Genomic DNA, 20,146 nt, shown 5'->3' with positions numbered 1-20,146 from the left:
TCAGTTTACTCCTCCATCTCCCATGTTTTGCAGTCCCAATCCTACAATTCTGTTAGCAGACCGGGATGTTTTTATAGATCTTCATTCACTTCAGCAGCAGTCCTTACAAGTACTGCAGTCTGCTCTTGCGTGACAAATTGCAGTGTTGGACGGGCCTTGCTGGAAGTCTTAACTTTCCCTCTTTGTTTATTACAGCAGCTTTGGCCAACCTTTGTGCATAGTTATCACTTTTTTACGGTGAGGTTTGTTTGTGAGGTTTTGGTTTTACAGAGAGTGAGGACATTAGTGTGGTATGATATTAAGCAGGCCTCTGAAGTAGAACTAATGCTGACCTTTAGGAGTAGGTAATTTATCAGTAAAAAAAAAACAAAACAAACCACACAAAACAACTTTAACTTTGTAGTGTTCTTCCAACTTGCTTAGACAGCTGCACCTTTCTCGTACTTTGCTGAAAACTTTGATTTTCTTAACTTTTCACATACTAACAATGACTCCAAGAAACTGAAAACAGTCCCTCAAACTACTATTGCTGCCTTCAGATGCAGTTTTTGTTGGCTCTCTGCCTGGTGGGTGCAATGAGCTTCAGGCACTTTCTTGACTGAGAGCATCTCTTCTCTGTTCTCCTTCCAAGATGAGGTATAAAGTACATGTAGTTTCTTGTAGGGCAGGTTGGGATCCCCACATATATTGCAAGTTCCTTTGCCAAATCACAAGCTCTTGTGCTGCTCTGGAACATTATGCAGGCATCCTGTTTTAATCAGTAGCAGACTCTGAATGGATTTGCATGTACTCATTCTGATTTCAGAAAATCTGATCCATAGACTGAAGATAATGAGTTGACTTGATGATCTCTGCAGAGTGAATTTAAATCTTGGATAAGGTATAAGTAATTAAAGTGGAGAATGTAATACCTTTCAAGTTCTATTAGGTAAAAGAGAGGTTCCAGATTTGTTTAAAAAGATACACACCTTCTATTTCATATTGGTATTTTTGTATATTCTAAATATAGAAAGCTTTGAAAAAGGTTAAAGCATTCATCGTTTCACAGGAGGGTGGGGGGGGTGGGGCATTTGGGTAGTATTCCTGTACTACTGAAATTAGTCTGCATGCAGCAGTGGTGCATTTTCTCAAAAGAGAAATTAATCTTACCCATGGGGTTTCCAACGGTGATGCATTTGTAACAATATTTAAGAATCAAGAGAAAATTTTCTAAGTTCATCATAATTTACAAACTCAACAGGTTGTTTCCTGTTTTGTTTACAGACTTGATATTTGCAAGCTCCCTGCCTTGACGGTAGTCATCATGGATAGTGGTAAGTTTGTTAACTTAGTGATGAGTGTGCATTTGTTATTATTCCCGATGAAGTGGGAATTAACACACCTCAGAACACACAAAACACACAAAAAATGTCCTCTGCTACTGAACTGATTTTGTTGTTGCATATGATGCAGATTTTTGCCCATAGTAAACTGAACTACAATCATACTGCTGTTCTGACAGATGTTTTGCAGACAATAATAATAATAATCATCATCATCATCACAAACTCATTTGTGGATCTTTGAGAGCTGACTGCAGAATGAAGACCACAGAGCTGAATTTCTGGCCTTGCATACTTTAGTTTAACTGTTCGTAAGCTTGTCCCAGTAACTCCAGAATCTCAGAGCAGAAGTCACTTTTTAAGCTTTATATGTAAATGCTCAAAACATTTTTCTCCCTTCTGCCCTGAGCAAACCAAGTGGTTTTATTAAGGTCACCTACAGAAATATTCAAATTTATCAGTAGCTGCACCATCAAATCTAGAAATAAACATTTAATTTTAATATTTGGTGGTGGTTTTAATCTGCTTGGATGTTGGTAAGGAGTCAGAAAAAGAAAGCCTCAATAGTGGTCTCAGGAGAGCTGTTTTGTGTGTCCCAGATGCCCCGGGCTTTGCTTCGGTAACAATTCCATGTCCCAGAACACTTTTCCCACACTGCTGCTCCCTGTTCCGTGTATCACTAAATACCTGAAGCCTATTTTCTTTGCTTGTGACAGCTTCAATTGGCAGGCTGAGATGTATTTATGCTTTCGTGTCCTTGCCTGTCTCTTTCTGATTCTGATTTAATTTCATGTTGCTAGAGTACCTGTTCACTGTTATGATAGCACACAAGTTTTTCTGAGAATGTATAATAGATTGATCTGACTGTATTACTCTCTTCAATAACAGTAAGTCAAACTAAGACTTTGGAATGAGTTTTTTGTAGCTTTTTGATGGATAAAAACTTGCTAAAGGCCAAGTATCAACAGTTACACACAGAGCACAAGCATGTCTGAAGAAACAAACATAAATTCCAAAGCATTAGATTTGGGAGTTGTATATCTTCATCTAAATTCTAGAAAAATCAAGGAAGAGACATTAGATTTTTTTTTGTTTATTTCTGTGACTATCTTACATAATGCAAAAATCATAATTTTTATTTTTCCTTTACCTTGTATTTGCCAATTAGCCTCATTAACAAATTAAGTTTTGTATTGCTTTATTACTTTATTCTTTCCATATGCAATTCTTCCCTGATGGTCTTCAGCTCCATAGTAACAGCTGCAGTGAATTCAGCCACGCTGTGGCTTGACTAGGTGGGCGTCCAACCCGAAGCATTTTTTTCACACACTCCTATGCAATTATAACTGAGTGGCTACATGATGATGGCTCTGGAATACTAAGAAGCCAAAGTGGTTTCTGCAATATGATTCCATTATCCTTTTTTATAGAATTCATCAGGCAATGACTGGTTCTCATTAAATCACTGTGTTTCAGTCGGTATCTTCATCAAGATCGGTCTGATCAATGTACGTTCTCATGTTTCCTTGCTGCACTTGTACTGACTTCTCAACAGGATTTAAAGTCGCTAGGAGTGTGCAGTGCTTTAAAAATGTCAAATCAAAACAAACAAATTAATATACTTCATTTTCTCCAGCCTTGCAGGTTCAAAAGCTATTCCTGGTCTGGGCTAATCATAGATCATTATTTATCAGATACATTCAGGATTAATACGGGGTGTGGTGTATTTTCTTAAGTGGGCTTTTATGTCTCTGTGATATATACATTTTCTGTACTGTATTGTGAGAGAAGAGACACTTTCTGAATATGAGTTGCTAAATAAAAAAGTTGGTTTTTTAGATAGTCATATATTGGCCATTCTTGAATATTGAATTATTTTAATGCTTTGCTGTTCTTCATCAATGCATTTTGAAGCAGAAATGTATGCTTAGCTCTTTTTGGAAAACTAAACTATTACCTAGAAACTCATCCCAATGTGTATCAGATGCAGTATGTTGTAACATACCAGCTTTTAAACCTTTATTCTCAGTTTGCTTCCTTGGTAAATTGGAAAGTGCATGCAGAAAAAAAGATTTGTATATCATTTTTAAGAGCCAGAAGCTTTAAATCAGGGTATTTTCAGCTATCTGCCTTTTCCTTTTTATTTCTTTTCCTTCTGCATTCAGTACAAAGCTGCTGTAGTTTGTCTCATTGCTGTTTTCAGGGACGGATTCTAGCTGTGAAATTAAATTCCTTAGGTTTTATCTGCTGAAGGAAGGGAAGTTTGATTTATAGTGCATTATCTTCTCTTCAGTGACTCCACATATGGACACTCTTAAGAGAGTCTGGGCTGTAACTTGTTCCACTTCATGAATGCCCGCAGGAGAAGTTGGTGAGAAGCAGGTAGAGCACTGACAGCCCAGCCCCATGCATGGCTGCGTGCTGGCTTCCTGATGCAGACGAGTCCTTCATCTCATTATGTTTAGGTGATCGCTGAGGCGTATTAAAAGAAGCCAAGTTCTTCAGGCCTAGAGGGGAGTCAGGAGAATTGTGTGGGAAATGGAAAGAAGCCATCCTTTTTTTTCTTTCCTTTTTGAAGAGATTTTTGAATATTAATTTCTGTGTGATTTAGTGAGCTTACACAGTAGGAGATGCCCATGTGCTCACCTGTGGTGCTGTAGAAAATCAAAACTGCAATAGGTGCAGTTGTAGAGTTGTGTGCACTGAACCTCTGGCAACATGTGGTGCGTGTATGAAAGTATAGGAGTGACTGGTGTGTTGGAGTTTAATCTTCGAATCTTCATTTAATCCTTTGCAAAAGGGAGATGGCTGTCTCACAATTTATAACAAAGTATACCACAGTGACTAAACAAAATGAGATTGAAGTAGATCAGCCTAATTATGGTAGTAGCCTCATTGCTGAAAAATGGCACCTCATCTATCTTAAGAGAAAGTGAAAGTATAGGGACCATCTTTATTGACTTGCTGCTGTCCTTTTTTACAGTTCAGAATCAGAGAATTAAGGAAAAAAAACAACACCACAGCAAACTGATTCACATAAAATTATAGATAAATCATTGCTTAAACCAGTCAGTGTCTGTCCCTCAGCAGTCAGTGAGAGTTTGTCTTCATAGTGCACCGGCAGTCCCAGACTAGCTGTAAATGACCAATGCAGAAATGATCACATAGGTCAGGGAAGTGGCATGGGTGTATTTGTGTGGCAGCACATTAAATAATTAGCCACTCTTGCTGGCAGTGGGAGCACAAGAACAGTGTTGCACTGACATGATGTTCTTGCTTCCTGACCTGAAACACCTGGAGAATTTCTGCATCACTCACTGCAGATGTACCTCCTGGGTAATTCAGTCTGCTGGATTTTGGAGTGTTCCAGTTGCTGCATGTTACTGTAAAAATCATTTGGTCAGGGAGTTTGAGGGAAAGCTGGAACATCAGAAGAAAAGAGGTTGCTTTCAGCTCTCTTCTTTGAACACAACCAAAGCAAGCAAATAAAGAATACCTGTGTCAGAATGTTGGTTGCCTTTTGGGGTTGTTTTATTTGATTCATTAAATACGGTGAGGTTTTGTGTATGATTCAGGGAAACAGAGGCTACTTCCCCACACACCCCTAAAAGGGTCACTATTTCAGGGCTGACATTTTTGGAGTGAAGGGAGCAAATCTGCTTCAAAGTTGCTTAAGAAACCTTACAGACTTGAACTTTGATAAATGCAGCTGATCTGGTGCATGTGACTCTGGGTAATGTTCATAAATATTTATATCAAAAACTTAAGAGCATTCTGGTTGTGATGCCCTCAGGCAGTTGCAAATATCTTTTTGGATGTTCACAAGCAGGATTTGTTTGTTCTGTGTCATCTTAGTTTAAGAAGTCACTTGAGCTGAGCATGCGCCTCTCTTCTGAGCTCTCTTCTGAGCTCTCTTCTTAGGCACCGGCTTCAATCTTGGTTAAGCATACATGACTGTGATGCTGAATCGAGGTCCATCATATTTATGACGTTATAGCAATAACTACTGAAATTGTAGGCCCAGCCACTTACAATAGTTAATAAAACTAGGAGGGGGCTTTTATCATATTAAATAAAGGGGAGGACTTTGAAAAAAGCTCTTTATTTCTCAAAAGCACATTTTCTTTGAGCTGTTTTAGCATGAGGTTTTGGATCTCTATGTTAGAAGTGACCTTTATTGTTTCTCCTCTCATTCAGTGTTCTTAACAGAGGACAAAGCCAATTCCGTGTTAAAAAGATACCCGAGAGCCAACACATTTTTGGAAGAATTAAAGCAAGGTGACATAGAACATGAATGCAGAGAAGAAATCTGTAGCTATGAAGAAGCAAGAGAAGCATTTGAAAATGAGGAAAAAACGGTATGTTTTGGTGTGTATTTAAAGATGGGTTGGGTGTATTGATACTAAATTTTTGGGTGTGCTGAACACTTTTGTGTTTTCCAACATTACATTAGATTTGTTTTTCATTTTGGCCTGCTTCTTTAAGCAAATAAGGTGTACAGAGGAGATGGATAGACTCCACAGCAACAGCTTTTGACTCCTTCTTCCCAGTCAAACTGAATTTGAACTGGGTAGAAGTCTTAAATATAATTATGCTCTCAAGTGTTGTGAAAATCAGCAGCTGGGAAGAAAAGGAATATGATTTAATACCCCCACTTGAGGAAAAAGTGGGAAAAACTGTCATCTGTTTGGCAGCACTATTTACCCAAATAGCCTGTGTCCTGGTTCTTTTATCATCACACGCTTAAGTCTGGCCTGAATATCACAAATGCAGTTGTCTTGTTTGGAAGAAATGATGGGATTGGGACTGTTACAGGGAATATATAGAAGCAGAGGGCACAAGTCTTCACTTATCTCACTCCTTGTGGAATAACTTGTTTACTGAGTATGTTCACATGGAGTGAGTGCACAACTCAAAAAGCTTTCTATTTAAAATACACCTTTGAATCCCGTGTTCTGGTATAGCTGGCCAAAAGTGTTCAGTGCTTGGACTATTAATAGTCTAAGCATAAGGAAAGATTAGTGGCCGCCTTCAGGCAAAAATCTGCAAGCCACCGGAGTGTGTTGTTAAGCAGCAGTGATCTAAAACTCGGAAAGAACAGTAATTTCAGTGCTACCACGTGTTACGCAAGGGCAGTGATACATTAACTTGGTGGGAATGAAGCAGATACTGGCCACACGGAATTGTTGCATAAGTCTGTTGGCTCCTCTAATTGTGGGCTAATGGGCTCTGCAAGCAATAGCTGCACATCATACCGAAAGTATCTTATATTATTTCCAACAAATAAAAACAGCACACAGGTTTTTGATGGTGGCATCTGACCTATTTAATGCAATACAGTCAAGACAGACATAGAGGAAATTAGGGCTGAATTTGAGGATATATCTAGAATGAAAAACAGGTGCTAGAAAATGTGACTCAGAAAACTTATCTTCAAAAAAAGCTTCTATCCCTTGTGTGTTTTTGCCCAGGGAGATTGTGCTTGCAAGGCCAATGGGTCAATGGGTGAACTGGTATAGGGAGTATTGCAGATTTCCAGAATTTATGTAGGTGGTACGTTCCACTCTTCACTGGCTGAGCTCTACATCAATAAATAACGATGTTATTGTAAAGGCATACTGAACTCCTGAGTTCTTGGCATCTTATTGTTGGAGGTTATACCTGGGGAGATGGATACGGCTGGAATGAGAACCTTCTGATTTATTAAAATGAAGTGGTAGGATGTGCGGTGTCTCTTCAAAGCTGCTTCTTTCTAAAGCTTTAAAGTGCATGCACACGCATGTGTGTTTACCTCCCAAACTTGGCTTGGTGCGGCCATTCCTAATGATAGCTGATTGCGTAATTAGGAATAATGTTGACAGTGATACTACCTGTGTAAAATTCTAACACAATATCACTTTTGCTTGAGTAACACAAGAAGTTCAAGTCACTAAAGAAATCACAGCCTAAACCTGTTGCCTTTCGCTTCAGCTTCTTCTCCCCATTTAAAAACATTTTGTGCTTTGGTAGATGGCATTTCCCTTGCAGAGGTATTTGGGAAATAGTAAAGTAGAAATAGTTACATTTCCACTCTTACCACAATCTTTGTGTCACAGGGGAGAAGAAGCTTCCGAGAAGTGGATAAAGGGTCAGGAACTTATACTAATGTATCCTTTTTGCCTAGCTGCTTTATTCTGTTGTTGGAAGCTTGCTAATGGGCCAGGCTCTGCTAATGTGCACCCATGCCTCATTTCCTTAGGCTTTATTTAGTCCTTTGTCCCCTAGCAGTATCTATCCTTACAGCCACTTAGTAGGAGTTAACTTCTGTGTCCCAGGGGAAGGAAATGGATGCAGCAGACTAAGACTGTGATACAGTATGTTCAGAGTAAGAAAGATGCAATGATTTCATAGTATAGATAGACTGGAATTCAAATAGGGTCTGTAGCTTATCTATCTTATGGTAACTTTGTGTAATCTCTCTCTTCGTATTTTTTATCTTGTCCACTTGGTTCTTTGTTTTTCTGCAGTCGTCTGGGGAAGTGTGCAACATCGGGATTTGTAATATTAAAATAATACCAAGTAGTTCCCTCAAGTTATTTTTGATGCATGAGTTTTTCTTGGAAGTTAGCATTGTGTATGTTAAGTGTGCGTGCATAGCTGTCATGGAAATATTGAATGCCTTTAATACTGTGTGTGCTTGGGGATTTTGATAGGTTCAGCATTATTATTTAAAATTATAAAGTTAATTATAAAGATAATGCTATTGTGTTAGTAAGGCTAGAGCCAACAGGGAAGAATTTGCAGGACTGAATATGAAATTCAGTGTTGACAAATGTAATGCATGTGCGGGAAAAGGGAACATTCATTATGTACATGATTGCCTCTGAACTGAACTCAGGAACAATATCTGAATTTGAATCTTTGAAGACTTTAATGCTCAGCAGACAAACAAAAACAGAACAAAATAGAAACCTGAGTGCTAAGAATCCAACGAAAGGAATAGGGATCAAAATGGAGACCATAATTATGTCATTGCACACCCGTATCTTGGACGTGCCATGTACAGCTCTGATCTCCCAATCTCCTAAAAAGCAAGTTAGTACCTGAGGAAGGGCCAGAGAACCAGAGAAGTGTGACAGTTGACCAAAGATATGAAAAGACTTCTGTAACAACAATAGATCGGAGAGAATTATATCAGGGAATATGTAATGATGTCTGTGAGGAGCATGAAGATCGAACTCAGGTCAGACACTTGACGTCCTGACAGGAGAGCTAAGAGGGCCTCAGAGGAAACTTGAAGGCGCAGGTTCAAAGCAAACAGAAGTAATTCTGTCACCATAGATAATAGAGCTGTGGACTGCCTTGCCACAGGGTGCCTCAGATCCTAAAAGCTTACGTAGGTTCAGAGAACAATGATATAAATGAACGGAAGATAAATCAATCTGGGACCATTGAATAAAAGGGGTCAGCTTTGGCTAATGGAAGTTCTTGAAGTACAAATACGTGGAAGCTGGGAGAGTATTGCTGCCTGCTTATGTTTGAACTCATCTTTCAGCAGTGTGTGATGATTGTTGTCAGAGAGAAGGTAATGGATTAGGTGAACCTGAGGTCTGATCTAGTAAAGCTGTTTATTTGTAGTACCTGTAGCCTGCAGGCAGTACTGTGTGTGGTCACTGGTCAGTTGTCAAAGGTTGCTGGGAGACTCAAAGATTTGTTCAGAAGTCACTGTGCAAAGTATCTGGGTGTGATTGAAGCACTGATATTAGTTTTATATCCATTAACTCATATTTTTAAATTATACTGCATGAAGATTTGAAAAGCTAGAAGTCAAATCTTTATTTATGTTTCAAATTTCTGACAAATTTTAAGTATTATAGAAATTGCCAGGTTCTCTGTGTAGCTCTATTCTAGCAAAACAAACAAACAAACAAACCACTAATCAGTTTAGCAAGCAACTCAAAACTTGTCAGTACCAGATCTAAAATGGTGTGAACAAGTAAGTCTTCAAGCATCAGTCGGTGTCTAATTATGGATGCTGGATAAATACCCAGAAGAGAAGAGGTGAATCTTTTCCTGCCACCTGAAATTGAGGGCAGACTAGAATAAAATGGAGTAGCAGGTACGGTTGCTTGCCATTATTGCTTTGTTCATATCCTCTACCTACTGAATACCAAGCAGTCTTCTGACTGGCATATTATTAGTCCACCTTTAAAACAAGTCAGACAATTGACCAAGAATAATTTGAGGCTGACAATGCTGCCAGACATAGTAAAGGCCTCAGCTGAAATTCTCAGCAGGGTGTGAGTCTCTTAACTTTCATGTGGATCCCTTATTTGATTCAGTGTTCAGATCCAGTTGACTGATGCTCACTCTGTTCTGAGAAGTATTAGAAATAAAAGGGCAAGAAAATTCTGACAAATTGGCTGTAACTGTCTTTGTGTGGGATGCCCTGCAGAATTCTTTTTGATTATTTCAAAATGGATTTGCCAAAGCAGTAAGGGACATTCAGAACAGTAGTGCTTGGTGGGAATATATGTTAGATGTTTTCTAAGTCTTTTCCATTGCAGTTATCTGATTCTGCGGCCTGCTTAACTTAGTTTTTCAGCCTTTTAAGTCATATACGCCTGGGATTCCTAGCTGTACAGCACTCGGGGATAAATGATTACTGGAGTGTCCTTTTCATAAATCATGAGTTAATAATTTTGTCAAGTAGAAAGTAAGTCCTTTTTGTTGTTGGTTTAAGAGACCAGCAACTATGGAAGGGACGTTTGTGCTGTGAGTCTCCAACTTTTAAATTACTCTAACTTTCTGTATGAGCTCTACAGCTACTTCCTACTTTTTCAGTATTTCCCCTCTTGTTTGTTTTTTTTTTTATAGCAGTTTGTACAAATCCTCACACTGCGCAAATTCATCCATGTTCTCTGTGGTTTTGTTGGACATGATTTGACTTTGACCAGGTGGCTTGTCCACCTCCTGTGCCTTCACTTTACAGTGAAGCAGCTTGGCAGTGGGATGACAAAGCAGAGGGGGAGCTGCTTGGCAGCTGTGCAACTCGAACCTGAAGTATTAGTTTCCTGCAGTTCCTGACAATTCTGTTGGTCTGGAACTACCAGTCTTTGTGTTTCTCTCTGAGAACTGGCTTGCAACAATGCGAGCTGGAAACCTCAGGTTTAGTATGCTAGTAAGTTTTTGGTTGGTGGGTTTTTTCTGTGGGTTTTATTTTTTGGTTTCGTGTGTGTTTGTTTTTTTGCCCAAAGAAGAAAATTTAAAGGAAGTGTTTTTTTAAATGACTGAGCAAGTGTGTGTTTCTTAGTATTTTTCACCTCTGTGCAGAACTTCATTCCTTTGCTTCTGTACGATAGCCTTAGATGCGAAGCACTGTAATTTTTGAAGGGGGTATGCACATATAAACTGTCTTGGAATTTCCTTTGCCTTGCATGCAAATGAAAGTGGATGCTAAACTACTTTCATCCTTAAGGCAGTTTAACTCTTAGCTTTAACTCTGTATTTGCCTTTCTGGTCACACCATCAGCTTGAACACCCCCTCTCAGCCACACACCCAGTTCTGAACTAATTGGCTGCTGCTCTGGGGAAACAGCTTTTCTGTGGCTTTGCCATGTTGCAGAGTGACAAAGAGAGATGCTGGAATTTCAGCTTTCTGAAGAAGGTACAGAGACGTTTTCTCCAGCAGATAGAGCTGAGCTGGAAGTAAACAGTACGAAAATACCAGTCACAACTTACTACCCTTACATTGCAGAGGGTGCATTCCCTCTGCAGTCTGCAACACAAAATATATTGCTAAGGGAAAAGTGTGATTTCATCTTTTTCATCAAAACTACCTCCTCTGCAGAGTCTTTAAAATGACACATCCTTGCACAGTATATTTGATGACTTTCAGTAAACCTTTGCAACTTTGGCCTCAAAACTAAACATTGTACCAGTTTATTCCTTTGCTGCTGTTGAGGCAGCAGACCACCAAAGTGGGAAACTTGGTACCCATAACAGTCAATAGCAATTAATAACCATAATGAATCTTTTTTGCTTTTTTAGTCAAGAATATATTTGTTATTTATCACAGAATGGTAGGGGCTGGAAGGGAACTCTGGAGATCACCTTGTCCAACCCCCCTGCTTGAGCAGGCACACCCAGAGCAGGGGGCACAGGAACACGTCCAGGCGGGTTTTGAATGTCTCCAGGGAAAGAGACTCCACAACCCCCCTGGGCAGCCTGTGCCACTGCTCTGGCACCCTCACAGGAAAGAAGTTTTTTCTCCTGTTTAGGTGGAACTTCCTGTGTTCCAGCTTGTGCCCATTGCCCCTTGTCCTGTCGTTGGGCACCACTGAAAAGAGTCCGGTCCCATCTTCCTGACACCCACCCTTTAGATATTTATAGGTATTGAGGAAATCCCCCCTCAGTCTTCTCTTCTCCAGCTGAACAAATCCAGGTCTCTCAGCCTTTCCTCATAAGGGAGATGCTCCAGTCCCCTGATCATCTCTGTAGCTCTCTGCTGGACTTGCTCAAGGAATTCCAGTCCTTCTTAAACTGGGGGGCCCAAAACTGGACACAGCACTCCAGATGTGGTCTCACTAGGGCAGTGTAAAGGGGGAGGATAACATCTCTCGATCTGCTGGCCACACTCCTTTTAATGCACCCCAGGACACCACTGGCCTTCTTGGCCACAAGGGCACATTGTTGGCTCATGGTCAGCTTGTTGTGAACCAGCCCTCCCAGGTCCTTCTCAACAGAGCCGCTTTCCAGCAGGTCAGCCCCCAACCTGTACTGGTGCATGGGGTTGTTCCTCCCCAGGGGCAGGACCTTGCGCTTGCTCTTGTTGAACTTCATGAGGTTCCCCTGGGCCCAGCTCTCCAGCCTGTCCAGGTCTCACTGGATGGCAGCACAGCCTTCTGGTGTATCAGCCACTCCTCCCAGCTTGGTATCATCAGCGAACTTGCTGAGGTTACACTCTGTCCCTTCGTCCAGGTCATTGATGAATATATTAAACAGCACTAGACCCAGCACCTTATTCCACTGAAGAATCTAGTTAGCTGTATTCTAACCAGATGGAAAGGTAATAGGTAATAGGTCATCTTAATTGGCTGGTGATCTGGTGAGATCTGGTAGAAGTGAGGTCATCGGTTGTTGGTTTTGTTAGTTTTTATCTTGTAGAGATCCCACAAGTCCTTATTTGTGCAGCTAATTTAATTTTTTAATGTTAGTTTCCTCCCTCAAATATATTTTTCTAAAGTCAGCACAGTTGACCTAGGGTTCACTGTGGAATAATGCATCAAGAAAGGCCCTTGCAGAGAGGTATCTAGAGAGGTTAGTCCATCTTCCAAGACTTGCTTACTTTGCTTGAAGTCAGTGATTAGCTTAGATGAATTGGGCCTAGGCTCACATCGAAGAGGGGCACTGTGATGACCTGCCTTGGAATTAAGGAAAAACATCTGATCATTAATTGCTGTAGGAATTAAGATTTCTTTCTTTTTTTTTTTTTTTTTTTTGGGGGGGGGGGGGGTTGCACTGAGTATAGGGATAAGAACAATTGAATTTATCTTTAAAAAAAAAAAACCAACCTACAGGATAACCAGTTGTTTCACGCACATAGCGTTGCTCCTAATGCTAGCAAATTCTGATTCAGAAGCATTGTGAGCATGTGTTTTGCCTGTGGCGTCCTGGTATTGCAGAGGGCAAGCTTAGCCTCCACGCTAGAGGGGCCTTGCTGCTTCTGGACTCAGGCTGCCTCTGAGATCAGTTTGGTGGTTTATCTGCTTAAATTTATCTGTTTAATGCTGATCATGTGGCAGCAGTCCTGAACTAAAAAAATTGATGGATCTGATTTGTCTGTGCACAAAGTCAGTCAGTCTGCAACCTGAATACATCATCTGATAGTAACTGAACAATTACAATATCAATTTTACTAGGTGAATGTATAAATACTTGTATGTAAAACATGTGCTGCTATTTAAAATAGATGCTGGCATGAATATGAGTGAGTCAGGACCCTGCATTTTTAAAGGAGACTAAAGAGTTCAGAGTTTCTGGCATGGGTTTGTTTGGGGTTTTTAAATCTTTTTTTTTTTTCTGAAATTACACATGGCTATAAAACACAGTGGAAATGTTTCTTAGTAGGAGGGCCCTTACATTACAGGTGACAATGCTACTTTTCTGAGGCAGGGTATGCTTCTCTTTGTACTAGCTTTTCATAGCATTCACTGCAGAGAAAATTGGATGGTGACATCATCTTGTGCATATTAATATAGGAAAGAGTACTTTCAAGTAGTGGTGTCCACCTTCATCTTTGTTTTTCCTTGTTCATATTTTCGCTTCTCACTTTCTGTTCCATTTATCTATAGGTATGTTGTCAAAATTTCTAGACCATAATAACCTGTGTAATATTCTTATAATATATTTTTAACTCTAAACAGAGGGTCTGAATCAACTCAAAATAAGCTGAAAAGAATTGCTTTATGAGCCAGAGGGTGCAGGAAGCCTAAAGCATGAGATGACAGTACAACATAGTTGTGCTTTGCCAAAACGGTCTGTCATTCCAAAAAACGTATTTCCCTGTCAAACTGTGTTAGTGTGGTATTACAATTTTAAAAGAAACAAAAAACCCCGAACTCTTACCTTGAGCGGTACGGATCCACCAGGTGGCTGATGTGCATGCTGATGAGATTTCTTACCTATGCCTGTCTGAGCTACAGGTTTGTCAATATTAAGTGCAGATACAGGGATCTTGAAAGCAGTGGGGAGCTGGTCTAAAAAAACCAAACCCCTTTTGTGTCACTAACCAGAAGAAAATTTGAAAGTTTATTGGGTGTGCTTATCCATACCTGTTCTTATTTTAATCATCAGTACTTGAAATGCATTTTTTTTATCTAATCCATTTAAAACAGCTTGATTACAGTGTATTTTTTAACTGTCATAGTTTCTGACTTATCCTGTCTTGCTTTTCTAGAAGGAGTTCTGGAAAGTCTACAAAAATGGACTTCAGGGAGAAAGTAACACAGGACATACCTGGTATTCATTTTACCTTGCATTTCCATTAATCATTGGCCTTTTTGTTATCCTCATTGTCATTTTTGTCATATGGAGATGCCTGTTTAAAAAGAAAATGCGTAGACAGTCGGTGTACGTGCATAGGGGAGCCCACGAAGCAATGGGTGATGGTGCTGTGGCTGATGGCAGAGGTCCACTTCCGCCGCCTCTCAGCATTGTTCATTCCCCACAGGAGGAAATGTATGAAGTCAGTGGGCTCTCTCCAGGAGGTCTGAGCTATACAGATGGACGGTCAGACTCAATATCCACAAGGCTCTCAAACTGTGATCCTCCTCCCTCATATGAGGAAGCCACTGGTGAAACCAGTATGGGAAGAAGTGAAACTGAACAACATTTAGACCCACCGCCACAATACGAAGACATTGTGAATTCCAGTTCAGCCAGTGCAATTGCACTATCTCCAGTTGTCACTAGTACTAAGTAAAGCAAGAAGGCGGCTATGGACTTTTTAAAAATTACTAATCATTTTGTAGCACTTTATCTTGGCTTATTATGCATTTCTGTAATTTAATGGACTTGTAAAATGAACTCTTCACTTTTTTTTTTAGATTTACTTGTACTTTGGGTTTGGGATTTTTTCCACTACAGCAGGTTTTAAAAGATAAGGAATCTGTATTGAGAGTGTAGTGCAGGTACAAATGTGGTGCTCTGTCATACTTCTCAAAAGCACCTCTGCTTTGAGGGATGTCACTTGTTTTATTCAGGACATTGTCCACATTCCCCACAAGATTTGTGGAATCCCCTTCTCCTTTCTTACTGCAGACTGTCAGAATTGCCTGAAATAGGGAATCCTTGAGCGACATTTTAGATAGTTATTTACACTAAAGGGGACCGATTTTGCAGTATTGCCTCTTGTCTGGTTGGTTCCTTTTTCTCACTTAGATTTTTGTTACATGCTGCACCCTGTCCTGGGCCCTTGTAAGGCCGAGAGCAGTATGCCTTTGTGTTCAAACCAGTATCTCATTAAGAGTATGATGGTGTAATAGCAATAATTTCAGAGTCCTAGCAGAAGTGGTGTATTCTAAAGCTTTTGCTATTACAGCTCAAAATTCTGTAAATGTTTGGAAGCAAACAATTCAAGATACTATTTGGTGAATTCAATAGGGTACTATTTTTCTGTCTGTGTTCTGCCTTTCCACTCTGTTTTCTTATCTGTTTTTACTTGTGTATTCTAGAGGTGAGAAGAGTGCATATGTCAACTTTAGAACTTGAAAGTTCAAGCAATGGTAAATAATGAAATACTGAAATACTCAAGCGTAGATAAAATCCTGGTTATAGTCTTCCTACCATAGTCCTCACTGGGGACCAGGATATTATCCATAAACACATAAACCCAAAGGTATTACTTTCCTTTTTACAGGTGAATAAAAAGGGAAAGTGTTTGGTGTGACCCCCACCCCCCAACTATGAAATAAGAAGCCCTTCCTCAAATCCTGATATTCTTTTGCCTCTTGCGTACTTACATGTACCATGTGTGCATCTTGTATTGGTGTCTATGGAAATCCTTAGCAGAGAATATAGATACCTTTTTTTAACAACCAATACATTTATCGCTTATCTATTCCAACAGCGGTGCTTCTGTTGCAAAAATTAACAATATGTGATAATGAAATAAAACTACTTAATGGTGTTCATTGTTTCTAAGAACAGCGTAGTGCTTTTATCCGTGACACAAATTCTTAAAGCGCACTCCGTTCTCAGTGTACACAAGCATTTTTTACACAGCTCTTAGGTTACAGTTGCCCATCAGAGAAAGAGGTGCTGGGAAGCACGTTAGTCCAGGCTGGCTCCAGAAGTTGTGTGGCCAGCTTGGCTCTGCTGTCTCCAATTGTGAGCTGCAGAGCCCACCTGGGGATGTAGAGCAAAACCATGAGGACCCACTGTGTTATATCTCTAAGAGCACAAGGCAGGCGTACCCCCAAGCATTAGTCTGAGTGACTTTTTGAGGCTGAAGAGATGTGGCTTTCTGTCAGACTTGATGCAAGTTAGAATAGAGCCGTGTACAGAATTTCAACCAACTGGTTTAGATGCCAGTGATAGTTAAGACGGTGCAAGCTGTAGCGTGGTGATTCTTTTCCCGCAGCTTGATTTAAAAGTTCATTGTTCAGTTTAGCTTGTGAATTTCATTCCAGTTTTCTTTCTTCCCACACCAAGGTAGCATGGCATTAGCTTTAGTATTTTCTGTGTTCTACTAATCCATTAGCGCTGATTGAAATGTATTTAGCCCTGAACGACTACTGTGTTATGTTGACTTTCTTATTACAGAAACCCAAACTGCATCTTGTTCCAAAGACCCCACATGAAATGCCAGTGCCATCCATTTGAAATCGCTCTTAGTGTCTGAGATGTGTGCTGGTGTCTACTGTGGGCTTGGCCTGCTGTCATGGGGGCTTGGCTGGTCTTTTCCCAAAGGACTTTTACAGAAAGCATGTATGAGAAATGTATGGTCATCTCTGCACACTTCCATAAGAATTTGATATCATGTATTGAAAAATGAAGTAAGGATTATACGATTAATTTTAGGTTCTCATTTTTGGCAAAGAATAGGTTGCCTAAGTTGTCTACTGGGGATCTCCGGTTGTTAAGGCAAGTTGTTTTAGAGTTACTGGATGAACTCCAGGCCAAACTGTTGTCAAAAAGATAACTCTTGTTTATATTGATAATATAGAATAGATATTGGGCAGATAAGTACAACATGTTTTGGACACTTCTAGTAAGAATTGCCTGGGTCTTGTTTTCAGACTGTCCGTCCTTTTTCTTTTGGAGTGGTTTTAGCTCTTGTGTGTCCTGAAATGTCACTTGTAGAAGTTAAAGCTCCTTTTATACCGAGCAACAGTTAATATACTGCTTTAGGCAGACATTACCAAAACAAAAGTGCCTCCTATCAACATGCAGGAAACACCTCAAAAAGAGCTGGTATTTCAATGTCCATGCCATATTGGCATCTCCTGTGCCTGCCAGCACAGCTAGTAGTTCTAGCAGTAACTTTTTTTTGTTTGGATATAAGACTTTCCTGTAGGAATTGCATGGAGATCACCAATTTCACATTAGGTCATTCAGCAGCTGTCATCGTCCCCTGAACATGGGCAGTCTAGTTTAGAGATGAGCTGGCTTTTTTTTCTTTTTCTTTTTTTTTTTTTTTTTAATTACTCTATATTCCACTGTGACTTTTAACAGCTTTATGTTTCTGGCTCCTAAGTTGAGTATGTTGCTGTATCCTGTAGATACTTTGATGTGCAATGCAAAAACGATGCTTGTCTTTCCCCAAAAAAAGCCACAACCAAATATCTAAAATGATCTGTGAGCTGAGTTTCTTGGGCTATGCATTTTCCATGTACATGAGCATGAAAGCCATTTTGGGTTATAAACTTATGTCTTACTGAATAAATTCCATAACTGAACAAAACTCCTGCGGGACAGTTATCCAAATATATTTCCTCTAAGACATGAACAGCTTTGTCCATGCTGTAATAATGTCAAATTACAAAATATTTTGTTCTGTATTGTGAAATGTTGGAAAAAAGCTGAGTCTTGTGGCTGGCTTCTCTAACCTGATTGAAAAATAAAATTTCATTTGTACTGTTTTTTATACAGCTCTTTTTGCAGATCACTTACTAGTTTTACCTATGCTGTAATTGCATTGTCATGCAATAAATACTATAAATTTATAGTTGTACCTCTAAAGTTTTGCAAGTCTGAATGCAGTACTATCTTGACTGATGACAAGTCGGGATGCTGCCTTTCCCACTTCTGACTGTAACATTGAATTTCAACTTGTATTAGGATTGAGATGATTTATCAACTAAAACTAGCTTAAATGTAAGTGTTGTGGGTTTAAGAAATTATGGAAATTAATTATTTGCTTAGATGCTATTTAGCATTAGTGGAGGTTGATCTTTCTTCGCTGAATGTAAATAACCTCTGATTACAGTATTGCATATTTTGAAGGGGTTTGGTTTACATTAAATTATCCTATTTAAACATGTTTGCCTATGTTTATAGAAAATTTTTGTAACATTTGTTTTTGGATATGCTAAATAAAATTTTTTAAGATGCCTTGTTTCAAAATATCAATTCTACACAACTGCAGTGAGAATTAACTTTGTGTATTTAAGTGACTCTCTGTTAATTTCCATTGTTTTATGCACTTGATAATTTGCAGTGAATCAGTTGTTCTGATAAAATTTAAATATGATTTTGTTTTCAGGTAGGCTTGATATTCTTTCAAAATACAGGTTTATTTTTAATCAGATTTGTGAATTTCCTTTATTTTCCATTTTTTAAAAAAAGCATTTGTTATAGCCATAGCTAAATAACAGTCACAGGCAGAGGGAAAGCAGAAATTATTCCAACAAAACGAAACTACGCTATAGCAAAAAAAGTTGAAGTCGGGGGACTTAATTTCAAAGTTGGCTTCAGCCATTTGAAAGAAAGTACAAAATTTTGCATCGGCTCTGTGAAATACGCATTAAAAGCAAACAAGGGGGAAAAAAAAAAACTTGTGTAATGATCCTCCCTGCTGGAACCAAAAGATCTCCGTTCCAGTCAAGACAAACTTTCTGTCATCCGTCCTTGTGCAGCTGCTAGTAAATAGCGTAATACGTGCCTGGTAGTTTTTTCACTGGCTTGCCGCGTGACTGGAGTCTGCTGGGGACGTTAGTGGGGCCCGATAGGAGGTGGGTATCTTAGTGTTTCATGAACATGAGTGCAGTTTTGTACTGCTCATAACAAAAAGCGCAAAAAGTGTCACTTGAAGCAACAAAGCGCGTGTGCCTGTCCAAGCTGTCACGCGCCTGGTGTAGCACCTTGGTCCCCGTGGTAAGCTTTTATTCGCGTTGCTCAGACCGACGCCATCCAAACAGAGCACTCTGTGTTCGGTTAAGTGGCGTTCGCTCTGCGTATACATGTCCAGTGTCCTGACTATACATCCATCAGCACTGGCTAACGTGTTTGTGCATGGTTCAGTGCATGATTGCCTCTGCATGCCTGGCTTCAAGTGACTGAAATGTGGAGGATATAATGCTAAACTGGTGTCGTGAATCTTGGTGTCTATAGAAATCAAATCATCGGGCCAGGTTACTAGTGAGTGTTCATTATTTATTGTTTCCTATGCCCTGAACGCTGTTCTCTGCCATTCTAAATCACACTGATAGATTCCTTTTTATCTTCTGCATAATGTGAACTTTGTAAAATATTTCCTAGTGCTACTTGCTGATTTTTAAAAGGAAGAAAAACCATGTTCAGCTGAAAGCAGTGAGGTGACGTCTGTAGTATTTCATTGCTTGCTGCATGCATTTGAGTGATTTGCTACAGGGTAATTGAACTTTGAGCTTTGCCAGAAACTTGAACCACACTTTTCTTCTGCAGTGGGATCTCAGTAATTGTAATTTTGATTTGGCAGTGAGTTATCAAATGATAAGTAACAAGTCAGTGCAAGAAAGGCCTTGCCTATGTTCTCTTGATTGTATATATTACGCAGCACTTGCTTACCATTTAGCTCTCTGCAACAATGTTTGCTTTAATATTAGGACCTGTGTTGTCTTTCCATGTCCTGTTTCAGGGTATCATGCAATAGAACCACACTGACTGCTCTGCTGTTTTCCCCTCTCTGAGTAACCAAATCTAAGAATCAAAGAAAAACCTTTTAGTGTGACCTGCCGTTTCCTTCTCCAGCTGGAAGTTTTGCAGGTACCTGTGTGGCTCCTGGGCTCAGCTGAGGAGCTTGAAGCAAGAAGGAAACAAGTCCTCAGAAAATCTATTTCGATGCTCCCAGCAATGAAATCTCT

The 20,146-nt window shown here is 39.7% G+C and overlaps 1 protein-coding gene across 2 annotated transcripts in view; it reads left to right on the top strand.

Moving 5' to 3' along the window:
* Positions 1-18,612, top strand: part of PRRG1 (proline rich and Gla domain 1) — a 36,951-nt gene extending 18,339 nt beyond the window's left edge. For both annotated transcript variants that reach the window (XM_064473481.1, XM_064473472.1), the window contains 3 exons: positions 1,264-1,313; positions 5,520-5,680; positions 14,260-18,612. In XM_064473481.1, coding sequence (XP_064329551.1) covers positions 1,304-1,313; positions 5,520-5,680; positions 14,260-14,784 — 696 coding nt within the window. In that variant the 5' untranslated portion in view covers positions 1,264-1,303 and the 3' untranslated portion in view covers positions 14,785-18,612. The remainder of the gene's footprint in view (positions 1-1,263; positions 1,314-5,519; positions 5,681-14,259) is intronic.
* Positions 18,613-20,146: the final 1,534 nt, after the last annotated feature.

Source organism: Phalacrocorax carbo, chromosome 1, assembly GCF_963921805.1.
Source record: "Phalacrocorax carbo chromosome 1, bPhaCar2.1, whole genome shotgun sequence".
Lineage (NCBI taxonomy): Eukaryota > Metazoa > Chordata > Aves > Suliformes > Phalacrocoracidae > Phalacrocorax > Phalacrocorax carbo.
The sequence above is the reverse complement of the archived record's forward strand: the minus strand, read 5'-3'. Positions and strand labels throughout refer to the sequence as shown.